We start from the raw sequence: 21,594 nt of genomic DNA on the forward strand, positions 1-21,594 counted from the left end.
GGATAAACTCTCAAGAGTACTTTGCTGGTTATATACAGTACTACATGAAATGACACTGATTTTTTTTTAAAAAAAAAATACCACCCAAGACTAATAAAAATCAGTCTTATTTCTTGTATAACCAGCAAAATGCTCTTGAGAGTTTACCCTTGTTTATTTTAATTCTGGGAAAAATGCTCTGCCTTGAATTATTGTTTAGGTTGAACTTTAAGATATTTAAATCTATAATCTTTAGGCCTTTCTTTTATCAGGTCAGAATTGGGCCCCGGGCAAGGGCTTCCTGAATCTCAGCCACCCTTTTCCACATATAAACTATGGGTGTAAGGACTTTCCAAGAAAAGGCCAAGAGTCATTCAAGAGAATGAGCAGGAAAATTCTCCAGTAAAACAAAGATGATTTCCTACAAATTAAAATAACAGAAATAATACACAATTTCTTCCTCCACCCAAAGGCTAGCGAGGCCAAGATGTAAAAGCATCTACCTCTAAAGTTACCGTAGTTGGCCACCCAGTTTGACCATCCTGAATTTCTCACTGTCCTAATGTGATTTTAAGTTGGTATTTGGGATGTTTAGCTCAGACTGACAAATCGCTGAATCCAGGTAGTTTGTTGCATTAACCTCATAATACAGCAGCCATAGTTCCCTCTAAGGTGAGCAGTGAGCAATCGCTCACTTAAAAATCATCAACTCAGAGTTTTCCAAACCTGCCCAGAAGCCGAGAGGGAAAGAGTGAGAGGGAAGGAGAGAGAGAGGAAGAGGAGAGAAACAGATAGAAAAAAGAAAGGAAGGAAAAGAGAAAGAAAAAGAATGGGAGTAAGGAAGAGAGAAAGAAAATCAAAATCTAGTTTGAAACTAGCTCAACTATTTAAGTCGCATTTTGATATTGATAGAGTTGCCCTATTATGAGCTCCCTGTTATAGACACACAGTACAGTATTTTATTTTGAAATTCTCTGAGGCAAAACAGGGTGGGTCTGTTTGTTTGGTTTGTTTATTTATTTATTTATTATTTCTGTGCCGCCGAGTCCCGAAGGGACTGCCGCTCAGACACTATACTTTTCCGCCCCCCCCCCCCAAAAAAAAAATATTAGAGGGAATACTGACAGCAGCTGCTGTATTAACCTCATACAGCAGCTCTTATTAATGGGAAAGCTGATGACATGCGGCCCTCCTTAAGTCCCCAGGGTCCATTCTTGCCTCTCTTCTTTTTTCCCATTTTAGTCAAATTGAGTCTTTCCGCGCCTTTCAAATCAGCGGTCCGCACTGCCGAGCTATTGAGGCCCAGCAAAGCGCCTCTACAAATGGAAGCCGTACAGACCGAGGCAGCCTTTCAAAGAGAGCGGCTGAATTTAAGTCTCTGCGCCCGCCGCGTCTCGTATTGTGAGAGCTGAGGAGAAGCCGGAGAACGCCCTCTTCCGGCCTCGGGCTCCGAAGCCAACTGCAGAGCCGCTAAGGCGAAGCCTCTTTAAAACAGCGAACTGCGTACTTTGATCCCAGCGGGGAACCTTAAAACCCTCGCATTCCTGACATAGCACCGAGGCCTCGCGCGCGGCCCAGCCTCTTTTCTCCTCAGCTCTATACTTCGCAGCTGGAGGAGGCAAGCGCGCAGTCGCCTTCCTTCCAGTAGGGGCAGAAGCAGCGGCAGGCGCTTCTGGGCAAGGAAGCTAGGCTTCCATGCACGCACGCACGCACGCACACACACAATCCCCTCAGTTGCCCGGGACAGCAGCGCGAGCGGAGGCAGTTTTTTCCTTTTCGGCGCTCAGAAAAAAAGAGACACCCCCCCCACCTCCCCTCAAATCGTGCGCTTGAGTCGCCGCTCCACTCAGGCTGCTATGGTTGGGTAAGTTTGACGCCGTTGGAGGTTTGGTTGGGAGTGGGGGGGGGGGGGAAGAGACGGCCGCGACATATGTCCGGCGCCTTGAACGGAGAAGCGGCTGGAGAGCGAGGACTTCCCCTTTCTCCCTTTTCCTCAGCGGACACCCCTTTGGGGAATTACGGCCGTTTTTTGCTCCTTTGGTATAGGCGGCCTGAGCAAGAACGGCTCTTTTTTTTACTTCTTTATCTTTCGGCCTTTAAATAAATAAATTAATATCCCTTAGTGGGCATCTTCACCGGTATAACCCACCCACCCCTTTCCCCGTTCGCTTTCCTTGCAGCTCTTTGACTAAAATGGCCCTCCGCTCCCCTGTGCGCAGTTCTCCCGGTGCTTTGCCAAACGCCAATACTTGCCCGCAAAAGGTTTGGAAAGCTTTGTTGGGGGGGGGGGGAGTGTAGCAAGTACAGTATATAGGCTGCTGTTCTTTGCGACGTGGGGTGTGTGTCTGGGGGGGGGGGAAGAGGCGGTTTGCTCGGCGGTGCAGGTGGCTGGGAGAGCCGTACACCCCGCGAGCGGTAGCCTTGGCTTTGTCTTGCCTGCTGCTGCTGCTGCCCGACGCTTTCTCGTTCTCACTTAGCAGGAATGTTAATTGCAATCCAAACCCCTATGATGTCAGCGCGGAACTATTTGGAAAACAAAAGAGCGGGCAGGGAAAACTCGAAAGACGGCGCAGATGGCAATCTGCTGAGTACGCGGTGAGGAGGGAGCGCTTCTCTCTCTCTCTCTCTCTCCGTTGGGTTTGGACTGGGAAGGGAAGAGAGGTGGAAGCCAAGCCTTCGCCATTTCCTCCGGTCTCTCTGCTTTTATTAAGCAGTTTCTGGGGAAACTGGCAGAGGATCCGCTTATGGGCTCACGTGTGAAGCTTTTGAGGAACCGAGCGGCGAAGGGTTGTGGAAAGCGTGTTTAGGATGGCCACCCGAGACTGAGGGTTAGCGCATCTCTTCCTTGGATCGGCCTATTTCTGAGGTTAGCGCATCTCTTCCTTGGATCAGCCTATTTCTGAGGTTAGCGCATCTCTTCCTTGGATCAGCATATTTCTGAGGTTAGCGCATCTCTTCTTTGGATCAGCCTATTTCTGAGGTTAACGCATCTCTTCCTTGGATCAGCCTATTTGCAAGGATGATGATGAGTCCAAACTTTTCCTTTCTTTGCGCTGTTGGTTGCATTCAGTGTTGAAATTCTGGAAGTTGAAGTCCAGATATCTTCAAGTTGCCAAGGTTAGATTAGGAAAGATTTTCCCAGCATTTGATTTTTTTTACTCCTTGGCTTGCTGCAAATATTTCTCAGGAATGTGTTGCTTTGCAGAAATATTTTTTGTTGTTTCAGAATGGGCTACATTGAACTTCTTTTCTGAAGAGTAATGATGAATAAATCCGCAAAAGAAATGCAGTAATGCTGATCACAAAGTCTATTTCTCTCAAAAATCATTTTTAAAACAAGATGATAGTTCTGAAAGCATCATAGAGTTATAAAATGAAGAGTTCCTCATAGCCTCGCTCCAATTCATTGGGTCCTATTTGTTTCCCCAGAATAGCACTGTTTAAAAATAGCATTATTTTCAAATTGTTTAGTTATGGTCATCTATTGCATGGTCCCTAATTGTTTAGCACCAACATTGCAGAGTATAAAATTTGGCTGAAGACCCTGCCTTTGGGTGAATGCAGAGTTCCTTTCTCCAATTCCACCCAAAGGCAGGATTCCAAATCAGAGATTATGGTTGCTTTTTCAGTTGTGGATCTCTTGTAGAAATCAACTTTGGCTGCTGTTCCACATCAATATTGTCTTATTTTTTGATATCTTTTATGTAAAGGATATGAACATTTAATCAGATCTTGCACAGTTTTTGTTTTGCTTTTTATCTTGGATTAGAATAAAAAGGTATGCAAAGAACAGGATATTGGCTCCTTACTGGAATGAGATTAAGCAGCCTTGTGAACTGAGAAAGGTTTTTCCAAAGCTAACTAGCAGCTAGGACTCACCAAGAAGTTTTCTACTTATGTTGTATCTTGTTTTAATGGGGCTACCCAGATTCCCTGAGATAAGACTTTGTACTTAAAGTAAGGCCATGGTAATAACAGTTGCAGAAAATATCAGCAAGCTCCATTTTTATTGTTAAGCATTCTTACTGATTTAATATAATTGATATTGGATATGGTGGATATTGGATATTGTGAAGGTTGAGGAAGTGGGGCTTCAGTTCCTGATAGATCACCCAGAGCCTATTTCAGATGATTGTTCCAAAAATGCTGCATTGAAAAACAACATTTTAAAAAGCATTTTCCACATGCACTGTGAAATCTGATTAATTTTTGCTTCACACTTCCACAATATTAGAAAGATGTGCTTCTGAATCAAAAGCAGTTCTTATGTAGAGAATTTTTGACAATCCCTGGAAATAGGCTCCACTTAAATGTGCACTTTATTTTCAATGTAAGCCTTCAAACTGGCTTATACAAAATCCAAATGAATGAATTGAATAAAATCTAAGAAATAAAGACATGTTAATAGATACCGTACATTTTCTCATTATAGTCTTGTGCCCATAAGCTAGAAAGCCTTTGGGAAACTTCTAAATTTGCTCTCTACCTCTAAAGCAATTATTCTACATAATGCCTCTCCCAGTCTGGCCCTTCCACATTTGTTGGGCTACAAATCCAATCAGCTATGTAGAATGTTGGCCATATTGGCTGGGAGTGACAGGAATTATAATCAAGAATGTCTAGAAGAGGCACCACATTGCAAAAGACTATTAAAAAAAGATACAGAATTGGAATGTAGTGGTCTTGTTCAATGATCTTATTACGTTGTGCAACCTCATGACTTTCCCCCCTCTCTTTGCAGGGTCATTTGGATGGACAGTAGTTATTAGATTCCAGAAACAAATTTTGCTGTTTTGGTGCATTCAGAAAGCACTAGGGAAGATCCTGTTAGCTGAGAATGAGGACAGCTGAGGATTCCTCTGGAACTGTCCTTCACCGCCTGATCCAGGAGCAGCTGAGGTATGGCAATCTCACCGAGAATCGAACACTCCTAGCCATACAGCAGCAGGCCTTACGAGGAGGAGGAAGCAGTGGGAGCCCCCAGTCCTCCCTTGAGAGTCTTACACAGGATGAGAGCCAAATGGTTCAGCAATCAACACGACAAGAACCCCAGGGCCAGGAGCACCATGCTGACCACCTCTACCTGGAGAATAACATGTACCGGTTCTACCAGCCTCAGCATAAAGGAGAAGAGCTTCCCACCTACGAGGAGGCTAAAGCTCAATCACAGTATTATGCCACCCAACCAGGACAACATGTTAGGGCTAGCTTGTCTGGAGCACCTATAGAAGGTGGACAGCGCAGGACCTATGCTTCCGACATTAATACCATACCACAAGACGAATCACTGAAAGAGCTGAAACATGGTCATATACGGTCACTCAGTGAGCAGCTTCTGCAGGTATCCCTGGAGAGAAATGGCATCCAAGCACAGAACCACATGATTTCCTCTCACAGCTACCCTCAACTTTCCAGGCACCATCAACTCTGTGTCTCTAGAGGAAAGTCCTCTGAAGCTTCAGAGCCCCGTGGTCCTCCTCCAGAGTATCCTTATATCATGCCTTCACAGGAGGCATCAGAAAGTTACCTTTCTGACCCCCGGCAGCACTACAGAGAAGGTCCAGGATTTCAACATCCTGAAATCAGGTAATTGTTTGTGTTAGTTTTATATTACTTTGCTTATGTTGAAAGTTGGAATTTCACAGAATACAGTACTTTCAAAGGATTGTGTTCTGGTTAGCCATTCGTTCAAATTCTTCCAGTGCTCATATCTAGCCCTTTCCATTTTGTCAGAAAGCACCTTCATTTTTCCTCCCTAAGAAGATAAATTGGATGTGGATGGTTATTATCCTAATGGAGATATATGGAGTTAAACCCTTGAATCCTGTTTCAATTTTAGCTCCTCCTCTTCCCCCAACTTTACCTTTCCTTGTGGAAGAAGATTTGCCTTTGATTTGTGTTTGTTTCTTTTGGCTTTGTAAAGAGATTTTGTTAATTTTAGAGCAGGTTGGGCACACAACTTCCATGAAAAATGTGAGAAAGAATTGGCATTTACTGCTGTCCAAAGATAAAGAAGCAAATAGCTCAGATAGCATGCGGAAAAGTAAAGGAGTTATAGCAGACATTCTTCCAAGCTTTGTAAAGAGGTACAAAGGCCACTTGATTCTGTTTTGGGAGGGGACCAAGATTCCATTTCATCATACATTTACTCTTACAAAAGCGGTAGAGGAAGAGTTAGAGTTGTACCTCTTGTGTAACTTTGTATTTAGGAATGCAAGCTTATCTGAACATCCTATCTTTAGTATGTAACTATCTTCCTAAGTTTATGAATTGTGCCAGCAACTAATGACTGAGAATGCTGAGGGCCAATCTTGGACCTGGCTTGCTTTTGGCCCATAAAGAACATTCCTTTTTCCTTAGAATATCATAGTTTTACAGTGGGTTATGAGTGGCATTTACGAGTACTTTCACAACTGCCTGCCACCATTGTCAACTTACCGAGAATGAAGGGGGAACTGAACCATAGTTTCTGGCTGGAGACAACCTCTAGTGAATACTGGCAGGAAGAGATAATGCTGGAGGCAGGAAATTGGCTCTTTCCTGGGGAACAAAAGAAGGTGGGAGGGGGCAGTTGTATGCTAAAAGGAAGGTATATATATTCTTGTTTGCTGTAGGATCACTTTGCAAGAATGTCTGAATAACTGCATCAAAGGAGCCTTAGTCAAATGAGGTTATGTCTTCCCAGGAAGTATTTTCCGCTTTGTGCACAAGAAGGGTGTCCATGTTGAATTCTATGAATTTCAATCTGCTGCTTAGCTGCATAGCAGTTTAATCATAAGAGCAAGAGGAGAGAGAACTCTAAACTAACTTGTTTTTGTTTAGGCATTTTAACATTCTGGAATTAAATGGACCTTGGAGTTAGTCAGGTGGGATAGTAGTAGCCATTAATTTTGATTAAATATTTATGAAAGTTTACTCTAGAGATGAAGAAATTAATAGAAAACTGAGTGAGGAAAGAGTTCGCAGAGCACACCAAGACATATGCTTGGTATGGGTTTTGGCTTAATGCAACATAAAAACCTTATTGTGGCTTGTAAATGTGAGTTTATAGTTTAGAATAATATGTGACTAATCAGAAGTGAGTTTTTTTTTAAAAATGGAGTAAATGAAAGCATAGCATAACAGTGTTGAACTCAGAATAGAATAGAATTCTTTATTGGCCAAGTGTGATTGGACACACAAGGAATTAAAGATCAAAGTGCAATTAATAACCTGAATAGCATCAGTTTTACCATGAAATACATGCTTTATGAAACCAAGGTTTGTGTTTTTATCAAAATTAGGAGCATTTATGCAAAAAGTAATCAAAAAAGCTGCAAAGCAAATCTTATATGTGGATAACTGCAATTTAAAGCAGTCTTCAATGCTTTACCCACTCTAGGCTACCATATCTGAACTGGAAGAATGTGGATGACATCAGAGGATAGCAAAGAGATACCCTAATTACCATCTAGTGGTTGTCTGGACTTTTGCAACAGATGTGGAAATCTTAAGCCAATCTTATATGTTCTAAAACTCTCCTTGTTTATTTAGTGAAACAGTGTTCATAAACATTAAAGGGGTAGAATTTTTAAAGCCCAGGGTTTGTTCATATGGCTGACCCAGATACTTGAGCTTTGCTACACACAGGGCTGGGGCTTCCTTCTAGAATGTACTTATCGTTAATTTTTTATCTTTTAATTTTTTAGGATGATGCAAACTCCAATGTCCCAAGCTTTCATTCCACAACAGGCTGCTCTCTACCACAACCATCTGGGATCGCTTACTTCAGCTGGGGTGGCAGCTTTGATGGCAACTCAGGCTGCCTCTACTAGTAACCACTTGTCCCAAATAGAAGCTGTGTTGATGGAGAATAAGAAGTTATTAAGAGAGAATGAGACCTTTCAAAGAGAAAATGAGTTGTTGCGGAGGGAACTGGAGAGTTACAATGAAAAGGCCAATCGGATTCAAAAGGTAAAGACCAAGCATAGCTCTACTTTAGCCAAGCTATCTAATAAAAATGTAAGGAACTAATATACATTTTGTCATGGTAGATGGCAATCAAGGACAAAGTCATAATTAAACTTTCTAAAATTTAAATCCTTATTCAGTGTAAGAAAAGGATATTTGTTGACTATCTCTAGTCTATCTTGGCAGCAAGAGTGGAGAATCTGGTTTTGTTATCCAACTGTAGGAAAATTTGGTTGATGGGCCAAAGCAGGTCTTTTCAGGTTAATAGGCATGCTTGGAATTTTGAGAGCATATTGCAGAATATTTCACAATAATTGTTATGTGATAGAGCCGCATGTTCATTACCATCACCATTTAATTTTGGATTTTTGTATTCTGAACAGATTGGGTTGGGAAATAGCCTCCCACAATTTTTGTCTTTTAAGAACATGACACCTTTATTGCAGAATGCCTATTTGGAAATAAATAAAATGCTAGAAATGATACACTGCTTTATATTATGTCAGGTTCCATTTTTACATTTTGGTTGGCATTACTTTTCCACACAATTTAGATAGAAATGATCATTATAAGTTTGTATTAAGAACAGTTATAATTGTTGTACATTGCACATAAATACAGAAAGCAGCCTTTTGGAGTTTAGAAACCAGAAATGTCATATAGGGAACAGCATTTTATCAGGACCAATAATTGATCTTTCTAACCTCAATATATCATTTACTTTAATGAAGGCTTGTAAGGTCATTGAGGAAAGTTGATTCATGTGTCCCAAACAAGTACCCAAGTTATGAGGGGTAGAATTATCCATTTCAGTAGTGAGGGCTGTAAAATAAAACAAAAAGAAATTGAAAGTTTTTCTACTACTTGAAATAATCAAATATGATAATTTTAATAGTTATCTGATTGTTACTTTGTTCCATGTAACACTTAGCTATAAATAAAGCTTCACAAACCCCAATAACTGAGTTCACACATTCTACTAAGCAAAGCAACCTAGTAATTTAGATAATCCTGAATTGACAGCACAAAATTGTAGCTCAACAAAACAGCTACTAAACACCCCCACCCTACCCCCAAAAGCACCACTGTTTCCTTACAATTAAAATAATAGTGCTGAGATATTCCAAATTCTTGTCCCAAACTTTCATGCAGTCTCTTGTGAGAATGTTCTTTGTTGTACTTACTATCACCTAAGACGCATTCGGGAAGCTTAGGGAAACTGAAAAGATTGCTTTCTTCTCTTATTCTATTACGCTGTTCTTGGTTTGGGATTAACTCTTGGAGTTACCTGTGAATCCAGCTAATGTGTTTGGAACAATCCTGATGTGCTTCATAGAGCTTTGCTCTCAGCAACACTTTCCCAGATGGTCTCCTTTTTGCCTTTGGTTTCCCAGTAACAGCTGTCCTGAAAACTACCTCCTCCTTTAACACCCTACTTTTCAATTACTCTCCCTCCCCTTTAAACAGCTGTGGAGCACAAGCTAACAGGACCCAACTGATCTTAAGCTGAAGCAGTTGTTGAATGGAGAGTGAGAGAGAAAGAAAAGAGTCTATTCACCTCCTCTGCTAACAGTTGTGCTCTCCTGTTATCTGGCCCTGCCTCCTGGGCTCTCTTGGTAGGCAGGACACAGAAGCTTTTGTGCAGAAACACAACGAGAGGCTATGGCATGCTAGCATCAGCCAAGGGTGAGAATACTCTTCTTGAAGCCATTGCGTTAGTTGGGGATGGACTGGCACGTGCCAGGGCTGCAGAGGGAATATGCCAGGCCTGCAAAGTGAAGCGTTAACAATGGAACATGAAACTGCATATCAGTTGGAATTAAGAAAGAATAGAGCAGAGGTGTGAAAGAAAAAAGGAAGATGGGGAAAATACCCATAGCATGTCCTAAAGAAAGATCCCCAAGCTTGGACAACTTTAAGGCTTGTGGACTTCAACTCTAACCAACTCAACTCAACTCAGCTCTGTCCTAAAATATTCTAATAGAACAATGTAGTATGATTTAAATCACAAATTACAAACATCTAATGTCATAATTTTACTAATTCTGTTTACTGCCTTCACAACTTTAGCATCATTTGGGTTGGTTCATATTATCAACTTCCTTGTATAAGGGGAAAGATGCAACCACTATTGCTTGTTTATAGATTTTGTAATGAATGTGGTTGTCAGTTATCAAACAGGTGTCAAACCCAACTCAAAACAGACTTAGGAATATATTAGATAGGTAGCAAATGGTATAAAATGAAAAAAGAAAAGCGAAAGAGCAGTGATACATTAGACTTTGAGAAACCAGAATAACATATTGGCTTTTATTTAAATTATCTTGATGGAGATGGCAGTGATGCTGACTTTGCCTTTATATGATTGTTTTAATCTATTTTAAAGCTTTTAAATTGCTTTAAATACTAATGTGCTTTTTCACTAAGGTTTTTGTGGCAATTTTATACATTCCCTTATAAGCATACGTGTATTGTAAAAGTATACTGTATATATGCACACCACTTGTAATTAAAAATGCTACATATATAAAATACTATTTTTATAAACATCGTAGTAACATTTTAGCATTGGCATTCAGCCTATATTTTGTTCTAGTAATAGAAAATGTTGGGAATGATGACTGACCTCCAAATAAACTTTAGAGCTTAAATATGAAAAGAATGGCTTTTGAAAGAGCGATAACATCAAAAAACTTCTAAATATTACAGTTTCCAGTTCAGTTATGTCTTGTGAGAGTCTGACTTTTCCAACTCATGCACATTTGGTTCTTTAACTGAAGATTACTGCATTCAATTTCATGTTTAGATTGTGACTTTTGACCATTAAGAAATGTTTGTTAATTTCTATTCCAGTGCAAATTTGAGGTTCAGTTGTTGAGGAACTATTCATTACTATTCAGGTAGTCCTCAACTTACAACCACAATTGACCCCAAAATTCCCATTACTAAGTGTGATATAACTGAATTTTGCCCCATTTTATGACCATTCTTGCCACAGTTGTTAAGTGAACCTGGTTTCCCCACTGACTTGGCTTGTCAGAATGACCCCAGAATACTCAACCGTCATAAATATGAGTCAGCCAAGCATCTGAATTTTGATCGTGTGATCTTGGGGATGCTGCAATGGTGATAAGTGTAAGAAATGGCCATAAGCCACTTTTTTTTTCAGTCATTGTAACTTTCAACATTCACTAAATGAATTGTTGTAAATCGAGGGCTACCTAATTTATGGATTTTATTATGCAGGTATGTGTTTTTAACTCAAATGTTCTGGTTTTTGATACTTAGTTGGAAAGCGAAATTCAACAGATTTCAGAAGATTATGAAAATCTAATGAAAGCATCATTAAAGCGAGAAACGTTGGAGAAGACCATGAGAAACAAAAAGGATGGGGAAATGAGGAGGTTGCAGGACTTCAATCGGGACCTTAAAGGTAACACAATTTGGAAAGGTCAAATTCTAAACTTGGGTGATATTGTGAGTCAGAAATATGTTTGATATGTTTGGAAGTTCTGATTCTTTACCATCACTCTATACCAATGATAATGAACCTATGGCACATGTGCCACAGGTGACACCCAGAGCTATACCTGCTGGCACACAAATCATTGCCCTAGCTCAGCTTCAGAGTACATGTGTGTGCTGGTCAGCTGATTTTTCGCTTGCACAGATGCTCCGGGAGGGTGTTTTTGGTTTCCAGAGCGTCTCCAAGGGGATGGGGGAGGGAATTTGGAACCTGGAGAGGGCAAAACACAGCCTACTGGGCCCATCAGAAGTTGGGAAACAGGTCGTTTTTGACCTCCAGAGGACCTCCAAGGATGGGGCAAGCTGTTTTCGCCCACCCCAGGCATTGAATTATTGGTGTAGTCACTCGCAAATGCACGATAGTGTGCACACATGCACGATAGTGTGCACACATGCTCTTTCGGCACCTGGGGGGGGGAAGTTTGCCATCACTTCTCTATACCATTTAACACAATCCTGCCTAGGATGTATTCAGGTTCATACTGTTACAGCCATTGGCCCAGTGGCCAATGAGATTCGGATTTGGGCATCAGCTATTTCAGGCGGCTTCTCTTCCTCTTTAGCAGTAAGATTTTGATTATGTATTGGAGGCAAAGAGTTGAACATCATTGCCACCTGGCACAGGGGTTAATGGTAATCAGAATGAAAATGCAGGTTGTGACCAAGAGGTGAGGAGGACTATGCACCGTCCTGGCTTGTTGGCAGTTTTTCAAAATCACTTATGAATTGAATCATTTAATTTAGCAGGTTCAAAAAGGTTATCTAGTTATTTTCAGACTAAAAATCTTATTATTAGGAGAAAATAAAATAAAATAACAGAATGTGACAGGATCTTGGAATCTCTAGATTCCAAGCCTCTAATAAGGCTTCAAATCTAGAAAAATATTGTTCTTATTTAAAGAATAAGATTTATTTCTAAGAAATAAAACATTTATTTCTAAAGCAATATTTGTGCCATTATTAGCAGCTATGCCATCCGACAGTGTAAAATAGAATAGCACCTTTGGCAAGTGACAAATAACTGTCTGTGGATTTCCAGAAATCCATGAATATTTGAACATTGAAATATGTTCTAATCTTGATTTCTTTTTTCTTTCAATTTATTATAGAGCGATTAGAGTCAGCAAACAAACAATTGGCCAACCGAGCACAGGAAAATCAAGAAGGAAACCAAGGGACTATGGCGAAACTTGTTGCTCAAAGTAAGCCTCTTGAAAGCCTTTTGCTTTTTCAATTGTATTTCTATTCCCCATGTGCCCTTCTGATAGTATCCCGCAGCATATCTCTGGTTTTTCATTTGTATAGCAATATTCAACAGGACCAGTGTCCTATTCCTTGTGCCTTTGCCTCAAAGAAGCTGGAAAGAAGATGAAGTCTGTGGTCCCTTTAAGATTGAAGAGGAGGCGTATCCTCCTTTGGAAGCCTTTTGCCATTCCCCTGAGGAGGCTAAGTTATTCTTGGCACTTAAACTAGAGCCATTAATCACAGCAACCATCAGTGTGACCTGGATTCTTTGCATTCCAATGGCTGTTCTGGCTGTTCCAGCACACAAGCTATACTCCCTCTCCTTAAAGTCCTAGGTCCAAGAGGATTTTGAAAAGAGTGATTGTTGTCAGAGGATGAGAATTGGCCTGGCGATGGAGGTGGAAGTTGGCAGGGAACGTACTTACGCTAAACTTTTGCCCATCCATTTCAAGAAGTCACCTCTCTGCTTCCAGAAAATTAGTCCTTAGTCCTTGCAAAAAGTATCTCTCCTCCTGGCTTTGAAAATACCCTGTAATCCTTTACATAATTACTCTGAAAAATCCTGCTTTTCCCTTAGGTAGCCATCCCCATCCCTGTTGGTGAAAATAAGAATCTCCACTTTATTATTTAAAGGGTTCAGTCTGTTTCATTAAAATGATTCTACTTCTTAATCAAGTTTCAGCAAATCATGAAAGAATTATAGAGTATGGATTGTGTACTTATTGTTTTAGCCTCCTACGTACAATTATTGTGGAAGTTTGGTCACCACATTTTGATTTCTTGAAGATAAGGAAAAACTATACCAGAATTTTTCTGTGACTGGGGAAAAGCAGTTTGGTGCCCTCTGCAGAATCATGAATGAAATTGCTAGAGATAGTCATGCTTCCTTAACCTTTGGTGTAGGGTAGGTTAAGAGGAAGGAAATTACATTGCTTACTAGCTATGTAGGGCATAAATTGAATCTCTCAACAATGGCAGATAACCTGTGGCTTTCATATATTGTCATATTCCGATACCTATTACAGTATTGTTAGCCAGCATGACCAATGATTTAGGATCATGCAAATCGTAATCCAAATATCATCTGGAACGGTACAGATTTCTTGTACCTCTTCTACAGCAGCATGGTTTACAACTTCCCATAAATTCTTCATCTTACCATGTTGGGACCCAGCCATGATCACATCATGGAAAACTGTGGCATGGAAACATGAGTTAAGAAATAATAGGAACATTGTGTAAGATCAAAATACTATGGCACAACGATGTGTGTTTTTTCCTCTTAAGTCTGGCAGTTTCCGGGGTGTGAGCCCTAACATAACCCTTTCGCGGAATAGTCAACAGATTATTGAAAATGAAGGCAATACCCATTTCTCTTCAAAAAAATTAGGATTTGAGCTTAGTGTGTTACGGTTAAAAAATATATTTAAGGTTACACTGTCAGAAATGCGGAGTACATAGCTGTGGCCTATGCCAAACCTACTCTTTGTTTTGTTTTCAGACTATGAATATCAGCAAGAAAGGGAAAAGTTACAGCGGGAAATTGCACGTCTACATGGCACTAGTGAAGACCAACGTCGGCGGGCTGAACTGTTGGAGCAGGCTTTGAGCAGTGCTCAGGCCCGCACTGCTAAGATGGAAGATGAGTTGCAGAAAAAGCGAGCATATGTGGAGAAAGTAGAAAGGTTGCAACAGGCCCTGGGCCAGCTCCAGGCTGCGTGTGAAAAGCGTGAGCAACTAGAACTGCGTCTCCGGACCCGCTTAGAGCAGGAACTGAAGATTCTGCGGGCTCAGCAGGTAAGACAAGGATCAAGAAATAATGGCAAAAAAGTATGAATAATATTCTGGTTACTAAGTTTGGAAGCAGTTTTGAAAGTTTGGTTCACCCACATATTGATGGATTTTTGTCTTATTTCATCTCCTTACTAAAGACTCAACAATTTTACTCTCCATTAATATAAGAAGAATGTATCTCTGGAATACTTCATTTAGTATTACCTCAAGCCCAATAATAAAAGAATGTTTGTGGAACAAACCTAAACAACATTATGGGAGATGTTCTTCCTCTTCTGTCTTTTTACACAACTAATCAAATAATGACTAAGAATTTTTGAATGCAAGTATACCAGGACTATTACAGCACTCTTTGACTGATTAATTTGTTTGGCAATGGTTAGCATTCTGTTTATCAGATGATCTTTTTAATTAGCATCTATTGAGATTGTGCTAATCATAAAATGTTCAGATTTTATAAAAGGAAGTCATGCATACTGTAAAGAATAAGTCTTATTTGAGCAGGAAATTAAAGGAAAACAGTGACTGGATGCAAAAATCAAAACTGTATTTAAAAAAAAATAAAATTAAGACATCTTTCAGATATGCAACTTTTTACTAGATTCAGATGATCCAATTGTGAGCCAATCAGGAAAAGGTTGAGTCCCTTCAAAATATGATGGGAAAAATAGGGTATATGTTGAATCTCCTGGTGAAAAACTCCCTGGAGCAAAGAATATGGTTAACCCTCAATCTGGAATTCCCAAATTACTTCCATTCTAGCTCTATATCCCTATGCCAAGATGGAGCAGAAAGCTATTTAGTAGTTTTGTGGTTGATTCTAGTCAATTTTATAAACTTTGAAAGAAAAGCTTTGAATTAGGCAGAAGTAATTTGCTGTGTAGAAACACCATTAGATTCTTGTAGGCCAAATAAATGAATCCAGACTTCCAAATTCTTTAAACCTGATTTTTAAACCTACCAAAGACGATGGTAGGCTACACTGGAGTACAAGGAAGATGCCAGAAACATGTGCCTCATCTAGCAATGGGCCTATTATGTTAAATGTTGGAATGTTTTTGAAGGAGCACCAAACACAATATTTAACTAGTCTCTCTCTTCTTTTTGCTTTGCTACTCCAGAGGCAGATGGGAGCCCCAGGTGGAGGATCCCCTGAGTTGAATGCCCACATGCTGTCAGAACAGCTGAGAGAAAGGGAAGAGAAAATCCTGGCCCTGGAGGCTGATATGACCAAATGGGAGCAAAAATACTTGGAGGAGTGTACCATGCGACAGTTTGCTATGGATGCTGCTGCCACAGCTGCTGCACAGCGGGACACCACCATTATCAACCACTCCCCACGCCATTCTCCCGACAGCAGCTTTGACGAAGACCTCTTGCTTGCAAACCACAAGCATCAGGAGATGGAAAACAGGTTTGTCTTGTTAGAGGAAATTCTGATAGGGTTCCTTCTCTGTTGGCTTAGCCCCAGCAGAAGGAAAGACAGATGATTCTCCTTTTTAACCCTGCACTGTTGGTTTTATTAAAAAAATGGCTTCCTTACCAGACAACATTCATAGCATGCCAAAGAGAACAGATTAACAACAGATTCTTTTCTGCAAAATGTAACAAGAGGGTACATGTTATGGGATGCCTAGAAGGAAAACTTTGTTCAGCTGCTAGACCTTAACATTCTGGTAGATGCTTCCTGCAAATTGTAATGTATGCTGGTGGTTTCCTTCCTTATTGTTCATTTTCTTTCCCAGGTTAAAAGAACTTCATGCCCAAATCCTTGAAAAGGATGCTGTCATCAAGGTCCTGCAACAGCGCTCTCGGAAGGACCCTAACAAGGCTCATCAGGGCTCCCTACGACCTGCAAAATCAGTGCCATCAGTGTTTGCAGCTTCTGGCATGCAATGTTGGCCAGGGAACCCTGTCAGTGAAAGTAATTACCTCAGTAATCCAGATAACAAGGGTAAGATTCTATAGTGACATGTACTTAGATTGCACGTTTTTTAAATAATAAATTTTATTAATTTTTTATAATAATAACAGATACACACTACATAAAACATAGTGCACCATGATACTTGTTCCCACCACCCAACATCATCCAGACTCCTCCACCAAAATGAAGATGTGCCTTATTTATACCATTTTAAACCAAGAACATTACAACATTTACAAATGATAGAGTGATTCCAATTTATTCTTTATACTTTGGTATCGAATTCTACTAGCCATATAACCTCAAACCCTGTCCCATTGTCTCATCAGTTCCTGCACTTTATTTTCATTAATCATATTCATCTTTATATCCATAATTTCAAACTGAATGTGTTCCACCATGTACCGGTACCTACTTAGATTGCATGTTCAATGCTTCTTGTCCTTTGGTTCCATTTAGGCCTTTTAGGCAATGTGGTGGTTTAATATTTACAGTATTCATTTGTCCCCTCCCCTATTCCCATAGCCTTGTGCTTTTACGAAGTGATTTTGGCTCACTTCCGATTTCCCAAATATGTGGTTGACAAGATCAGGGAAATAAAGCTCTGTGAGATAACAAAAATGTAACATGCTGTCAGACCAACAGAGTTAGAGCAAATTATAATTTTCAGATCCAGTATAAAACAGTATAGTGAAGACAAAAGGTTCCTTGCAAATGTCACATTCCTAGCCTTCCAGATTGTGATGTGGAAGATCAGGAATGCAAGTTAATTCTCTGAAACCATTAGCCACTAATTAGAAGCATGAATTAGTTATCTACAATTCTTTGCTTCTCTTGGTTGTTAAAAAGCCCTACTGTGGAATTTCCATCCGTGTAGCCTACAGTGAGAGGCTGAATAAATATGTATGGTATTAGCGGGACATTTTTAAAATTATTTCGTGCAGATGTTCATGTTAGGAATAAATAGTAGAAAACATAAAAGAATGCAATTTTCCTTATGGGAATTAAAGGCTATCCATAAATATTACTGATTACTTGATATCTGGGTTTATACATTATACATAACCTTAAATGGTTTTTATGGGTGTACTTGCATGGTTTATGATAAGATTATCAATTATTCTGTTCAGAAAATAGGTAAACCATAGTTATCAATATGTGAACCTTTAACAATATTAATTTGATTATATTGATCTAAATTATTATTATTTGGTTCTACAGCACTCAAGGTCTTGGCAGAAGCAACTGTTCCATCAAGTGGTGTCCCCTTTCACACCAAACATGGCAGCAAAGATGGAAGTACACAGACTGAAGGTCTTCCCCTGAACACGCCATGTGACGAGCCCAAGTTCTGTGTTGAAAAAACTAGTGGTGCAGCAAGTTCCCTAGGTAAGGACCCGTTGATGAGTGAACCCACGGAGCCTGACCTTCTCTTTCAGACTTCCTAGCAGCTATATTCATAGTATACCCAATGATCTGCCTTCTCTTCCAGAGATGCCTATCAGGGTTTGCATAACTAAGAGGTGAACACAGTGCTGCTGCAGCAGGCCAAATACCAGGACTAAGATTCTTCCCATAGTGACTAATCATGAGTTTCATGCAAGGCAGTGTAGGCTTATCCTGAAGGAGTAGGTGGAGTTGATGCAGGAAGAGCAGGAGACAGACATTAAATCACAATTAGTATGGATGTTTTAATTCTGTGTATTTGCTGTCATATTTTCTTCAACAGTAAATTCCAAAAATCTTTTATTTACCCATTGTTTAAAACAGATGAGAAGTAATATTATTCAGGTAGATCTCGCTTTTTCCTTTCTGAAACCCAGTATAGCCTCCATGGCCCACAGAAGGCCTGATGGGTCATATGAAGGCATCTAGGAAAGAGGCTGAAAATTTTCAATAGTTTTGGGTTTATTATGAGAATAAGAACTATGGTGCAAAAAAGGTATATTGAGCTTTGCAGGTTTTAAACAATCATTTTGAAACTTGTTTTTGTAAAAAAAAATTAAAAATCAAATAACATTGCCATGAATTCACAATTTTGTCACCTTATTTCAATGATGTGGTTAATTTCAAAATGGAGCTGAGAGACAAAATGAGAAAACTCCAGGTTGGCTCAAAGCAAGTGGTACAATCAAAGTAATTGCGTATAGTGATTACCAGGGCCTGAAACTTAGCTTAAACCAAAGCCATGGCCCTAAGAGGAGTTTCTTATTTGCCTAGAGTTATGTTCAGAATTTATACCAAGAAATGGATTTTATCAGCTTTATCCAATCAATGCTCCAAATATATAACATAGTCTTGGGAATTGTTAATGTTCTGAATATTTTATCAGTGATCAAGGGCTACATGAGTTTGGATGTCTCTCCCATATGTCTGCTTTATATACTATGTTAGGCAAAACGCTTAACGTTTATTTTTGCTTTTTTGTTTTTATTAAAAGCATTTATCTAGCCACCCATCTTTCAACCAGTTCAAGTTTTGGTTAGTGTTATATCTGAACTCCAACATTGATTTCCAAGTCATGAATTGAGGCCCAGAATACATGAATCTGATATTCATAGTTAAGCAACATAATTTAATGCAGCTGATAACTTCAGCCATTGGGATTGTTACGGCTGCAGAGTCTACTTTTCAAATCTTGTCTTTAAGACTAATATAAGTTTAGCTTGTGGCATCACCATGAAAAATTTTGCTATGAAAAACAAAAGTGGTTTGTCTGGCCCCTAAGCCCAAGCATAGCTTGCAGCTTTGTATTTCCTTCAGACCATTGTCGTAACATAGCCTGTTTTTCTTTGCAGAGATGTTGCCAGCTGCTAAAATTCTTGACCTGTCAGACATGGTGGAGATTCTCATCTGAGGAGCTGGAGCTCGTCTATGGACCAGACCTCGGTGCTCTTTTTTGCCTTAGAGGATTTCTGTCTTCTCGGGAGGCAGTAGCGGACCAAGCGCACAAAGCCTGGGGAGCCCTTCACCAGTCAGGATGCTCTGTAGGAAGCAGCACTAAAGACTTTATAAGAGGAGCCTAGAAGAGATCAGCAACCAGAGAGTTGAATTGAGGTTGAATATCTCCAACTGTGGGAGATATCCGAATTTGGACAGTGCCTCCTAGGAAAATTGTTCTGCAGTATGCCGAACAACAACTAGGAGTTGAGGTTAATGCTTACATCAAGGCAGCTGTTCCACTTTTTCCTCTGCTGCTGGTTTTTCCCAAGAGATGGGAATACAAACTGGGAAGTCAAGTGGGATTTTTATGCTGCCTGGATAAGGCCCTCGAGGTGGTGGCATGTTGAAGTTTGGCACTGGAAAAAGTGATATAGGTAATACACAGGGCTTCTGGCTGATGCCCAGACCTGAAGCGTAAACTATCATAAGCAAATGTGTCTGGTGCTGGTGTGGCTACAATCATTTTGCCATACTCATTTCCACGGCCCCCAACTCTGTCCACTGTTCAGTTCAGAAGCAAATATTGTGAAGTCCTAGAAAATAGCACACGACCTATCATAGATCTTGAGGGGAAGGATGCTCACAAAAATGATGCCGCTATTTTGTAAATATCTTCTATAAGCCACAGCCCCTCTTTTGGGGCTCTTTCTGTTCTGTTCTAATATTTGCAGTGGATCTGCTTCATATCACAGAACTATTTCTCCCTTTGTTTTGTTTTTCCCAGATTTCTTCAATGTTTGCTTCCCCCCTCCACTTTTTCTTCCATTTCATATTTTGTCGAGAGGTAAATGTACATCTTCGCAGTTCTTCAGATTCCCTTTCCTTTGAAGCTATTTCCCATGATGCTTTAGACTGGAATTTCCCTACTCTTTGTTTGAGCGACAGCCAGGAACCAGTTGTTTTTGTTTCTATCTTGCCATGGCCAAATTATCCTCATCTAAGCTGGATACAACTGTGGTGTAGATCAGTACAGCTGTATGGGGGATGAAGGGCTTTGAAGGAGAATTCCACCTGGGTCTAAAGCAAAATTAAAACCCGGATCTCTTATTAATAAGAATGGATGTTATTCTATTTGTAAAAAATCAAAAACGTGAATAAAAACTGCATTGAGAGACGAGGCAAAGTATGAGTGCAGAAGTTTGGGTTAAATTGGTGTTTTGAAGTGGCTGACTGGTAATTTTATAATTCATTGAAGGGCATTTGTGGGAATGAGGTGTGTTTGAACATCGTTTTGTTTTTGCACAACAACATTGTGTCTCAAATTTGTGTTTTTCAAAAGAATCTGGAGAAAATATCTGTTAAAGGCACATCCTTTTATTTTCTTTGGAACCACTCCAGAGTCTGCATTTAGCTTTTTTTGCTCTCTCCTGCTTACTGACAGCTGGCTTCTGACAGTAGCCAACTCTGAGATGAGTACATTACTTACTCCAAATCTTTTGTTCGATTTGGTCATCACACACTTTCATCCCCACCTCTGCTTCCTAGTTAAACATATGCATTTGCTGGACAACTGCATTGAAAAAAAGAAAAAAATCCCTCCATAAATGTGTAAAAAAACCTGGTGTGTGGCTATTGTGTGTTGTTTACAAAGTGAAAAACAGCAAACAAAAAGTTATGAAAGAGAAGCACAGCTTAATATATTTCATATTAATATTTGGTATTCCTTTTAAAATATTTTTGTGCTGTGAACATTTTTTTTCTGCCAGACAGTGAGGGGTTTTTTGTTGTGTTTTTGGTGCATTTTAAGTTATCTTAAGTATTTAAATGTAAATCTGACTGTTTCTTATGCCGCCCTATACCGAGATTGCTGTAGCATTCCACTTGGTATAACAATATTTTAATAAAAATATTGTTTAATAAAAGTTTATGTTTTTATTATGTGATGCATGTTTGTGACTGGAGAATGCAAGGATGCTAAAGTACCCAAAAGCAATTGGGGTGGGTCTCTCCTGAAACTACCCATGCTGAGACACTTGTACATACAGGTTTAATAAATCATGATTATTGCCTCCAAAGTGCAACCCTTTTCCATTGATATTTGCTCTTGATGCTCTTGCCTACTGGCAAGCTAATACAGGTAATCCTCACTTAACCATTGGCCACATAACTACAATTCGTGGTTGCTGTGTACTGAAAGTTTATGAACCATCCTCATAAGTAGTACAAGTAAGTTATGGCTGCTGCATATAATACATGGAGATATGCCCAGCCGGGTTCCAGGTGCATTAGCC

The 21,594-nt window shown here is 39.9% G+C and overlaps 1 protein-coding gene across 3 annotated transcripts; it reads left to right on the top strand.

The window, feature by feature from the left end:
- Positions 1-1,531: 1,531 nt before the first annotated feature.
- On the top strand, positions 1,532-21,225 carry AMOTL2 (angiomotin like 2). 3 transcript variants are annotated; one of them, XM_070753169.1, is made up of 10 exons: positions 1,532-1,843; positions 4,721-5,565; positions 7,668-7,932; positions 11,218-11,362; positions 12,564-12,656; positions 14,201-14,496; positions 15,615-15,907; positions 16,239-16,447; positions 17,642-17,809; positions 19,219-21,225. In XM_070753169.1, the coding sequence occupies exons 2-10, from the start codon at positions 4,817-4,819 to the stop codon at positions 19,275-19,277; spliced, it is 2,277 nt and encodes a 758-aa protein (XP_070609270.1). In that variant the 5' UTR covers positions 1,532-1,843; positions 4,721-4,816; the 3' UTR covers positions 19,278-21,225. The 3 variants fall into 3 exon arrangements, with proteins under 3 accessions (XP_070609270.1, XP_070609271.1, XP_070609272.1); XM_070753170.1 differs by lacking the exon at positions 1,532-1,843 and adding an exon at positions 2,555-2,845; XM_070753171.1 differs by lacking the exon at positions 1,532-1,843 and adding an exon at positions 2,902-2,921.
- Positions 21,226-21,594: the final 369 nt, after the last annotated feature.

The sequence above is a fragment of the Erythrolamprus reginae genome, chromosome 5 (assembly GCF_031021105.1).
Source record: "Erythrolamprus reginae isolate rEryReg1 chromosome 5, rEryReg1.hap1, whole genome shotgun sequence".
NCBI lineage: Eukaryota > Metazoa > Chordata > Lepidosauria > Squamata > Dipsadidae > Erythrolamprus > Erythrolamprus reginae.